The sequence below is a fragment of the Penaeus japonicus genome, unplaced genomic scaffold, assembly GCF_977035675.1.
Source record: "Penaeus japonicus unplaced genomic scaffold, GWHDUDI00000001_assembly GWHDUDI00000008, whole genome shotgun sequence".
Classification (NCBI taxonomy): Eukaryota; Metazoa; Arthropoda; class Malacostraca; order Decapoda; family Penaeidae; genus Penaeus; species Penaeus japonicus.
In genome coordinates this window covers 10,617,517-10,620,016 of record NW_028234410.1, presented here as the reverse complement: position 1 = coordinate 10,620,016, position 2,500 = coordinate 10,617,517, and the positions used below count along the sequence as shown (strand labels likewise).

Sequence of the window (2,500 nt, the reverse complement as noted above, 5' to 3'; positions counted from 1 at the left end):
CATGATATTCATTATTCTTATCATCATTCATATCAGAATTGTTGTTGTTGTTATTTTCATTATTATGATTGTCATTTCACCATCATAATTATTGTTGTTATCATTATTATCATTAGAATCATAACAATTACAATCATTGAAATTGTTATCATCATTATCGTTATCATTATCATTATTATCATCATTATAACTATCTGTTATTATTATTACCATGGTATCACCATTGTTATCATTAAATATCATTAGTAGTAGTAGTAGTAGTAGTAGTATCATTATCATTATTATTTCTATAATATTCTTTTTTCATAATTACTATTATTGTTATCACCCTTTTCATCACCATTGTTATCATTACTATCATTATCATTATTATCATTATCATTATCGTTTCAATCCTATTTTTGTTACTATTATCATTATAATCCTTATTCGGGGAGTGTAGGTCACGTTGTCCATAAGGACACGTGGAGCCATTGGCCATAACTTGTTTAATAGCACTTACATCCCCTAGATGTCTCTGGTGTATGTACTCCCGATGAAAAGCCTTAACATCAACCATGCTTATGGGGTTCTGTTGGGCAGCTAGTTTTGTTTCTATGAAATATGTATTTTTTTACTGGTATGATTTTCGATTTTGATGGTTGATGTTTTTAGGTCTTAAATACTCATGACTAAGGTTTTTTTTTTATTCTATTTTTTTTAATTGATAGCCTTAGATATCAGGCGATTGATAAGAAATATATATGCAAAATGACGAGCAGTGGGCACTCATGAGCCACAAAAACTGAAGCATGTTGAACCACGGTTTAAGGTAACCCATCATTTGAATTAAAAGGAATATTATCTTTTGGAAATTAATATATGATATATATGTTCTCTTAGATTCAAGTGACGTGCCGTCGGAAAAAAAAAATCGGTGTGTAGTCATTTTTTTGCGATTTCTTTCGAGCCGGATATTTTGTGATATTGAGGTACGCGCTCAAACACACACACACATATACACACACACATATATATTACATTCAGAATTGTTGTTGTTGTTATTTTCATTATTATGATTGTCATTTCACCATCATAATTACTATCATAATTATTGTTGTTATCATTATTATCATTATAGTCATAACAATTACAATCATTGAAATTGTTATCATCATTATCGTTATCATTATCATTATTATCATCATTATAACTAGCTGTTATTATTATTACCATGGTATCACCATTGTTATCATGAATTATCATTATTATTATTATTAGTAGTAGTAGTAGTAGTAGTATCATTATCATTATTATTTCCATAATATTTTTTTTTCATAATTACTACTATTGTTATCACCCTTTTCATCACCATTGTTATCATTACTATCATTATCATTATCATTATTATCATTATCGTTTCAATCCTATTTTTTGTTATTATTATCATCATAATCCTTATTCGGGGAGTGTAGGTCACGTTGTCCATAAGGACACGTGGAGCCATTGGCCATAACTTGTCTAATAGCACTTACAGCCCCTAAGTCTCTGGGTTGTACTTCCGATGAAACCTTAACACAACCTGCATATGGGTCGTTGGCAGCTAGTTTTGTTTCTATGAAATATGTATTTTTTTACTGGTATGATTTTCGATTTTGATGGTTGATGTTTTTAGGTCTTAAATACTCATGACTAAGGTTTTTTTTTTATTCTATTTTTTTTAATTGATAGCCTTAGATATCAGGCGATTGATAAGAAATATATATGCAAAATGACGAGCAGTGGGCACTCATGAGCCACAAAAACTGAAGCATGTTGAACCACGCTTTAAGGTAACCCGTCATTTGAATTAAAAGGAATATTATCTTCTGGAAATGAATATCAGATATATATGTTCTCTTAGGTTCAAGTGACGTGCCGTCGGAAAAAAAAAATCGGTGTGTAGTCATTTTTTTGCGATTTCTTTCGAGCCGGATATTTTGTGATATTGAGGTACGCGCTCAAACACACACACACATATACACACACACATATATACATACATACATATATATATGAACAAAAAAAAAATTATTATGATTGTCATTTCACCATCATAATTACTATCATAATTATTGTTGTTATCATTATTATCATTATAGTCATAACAATTACAATCATTGAAATTGTTATCATCATTATCGTTATCATTATCATTATTATCATCATTATAACTAGCTGTTATTATTATTACCATGGTATCACCATTGTTATCATTAAATATCATTAGTAGTAGTAGTAGTAGTAGTAGTATCATTATCATTATTATTTCCATAATATTTTTTTTTCATAATTACTACTATTGTTATCACCCTTTTCATCACCATTGTTATCATTACTATCATTATCATTATTATCATTATCATTATCGTTTCAATCCTATTTTTGTTACTATTATCATTATAATCCTTATTCGGGAGTGTAGTCACTTGTCCATAAGGACACGTGACCATTGCCATAACTTGTTTACTAGCACTACATC

General features: G+C 29.1%; 1 protein-coding gene across 1 annotated transcript in view; it reads left to right on the top strand.

Annotated features, from left to right (window-relative positions):
• The window catches only part of LOC122251695 (uncharacterized), a 14,951-nt gene extending 14,402 nt beyond the window's left edge, over positions 1 to 549 (top strand). The window contains exon 5 of the mRNA XM_086538822.1: positions 512 to 549. Coding sequence (XP_086394948.1) covers positions 512 to 549 — 38 coding nt within the window. The remainder of the gene's footprint in view (positions 1 to 511) is intronic.
• The last annotated feature ends 1,951 nt before the right edge of the window (positions 550 to 2,500 follow it).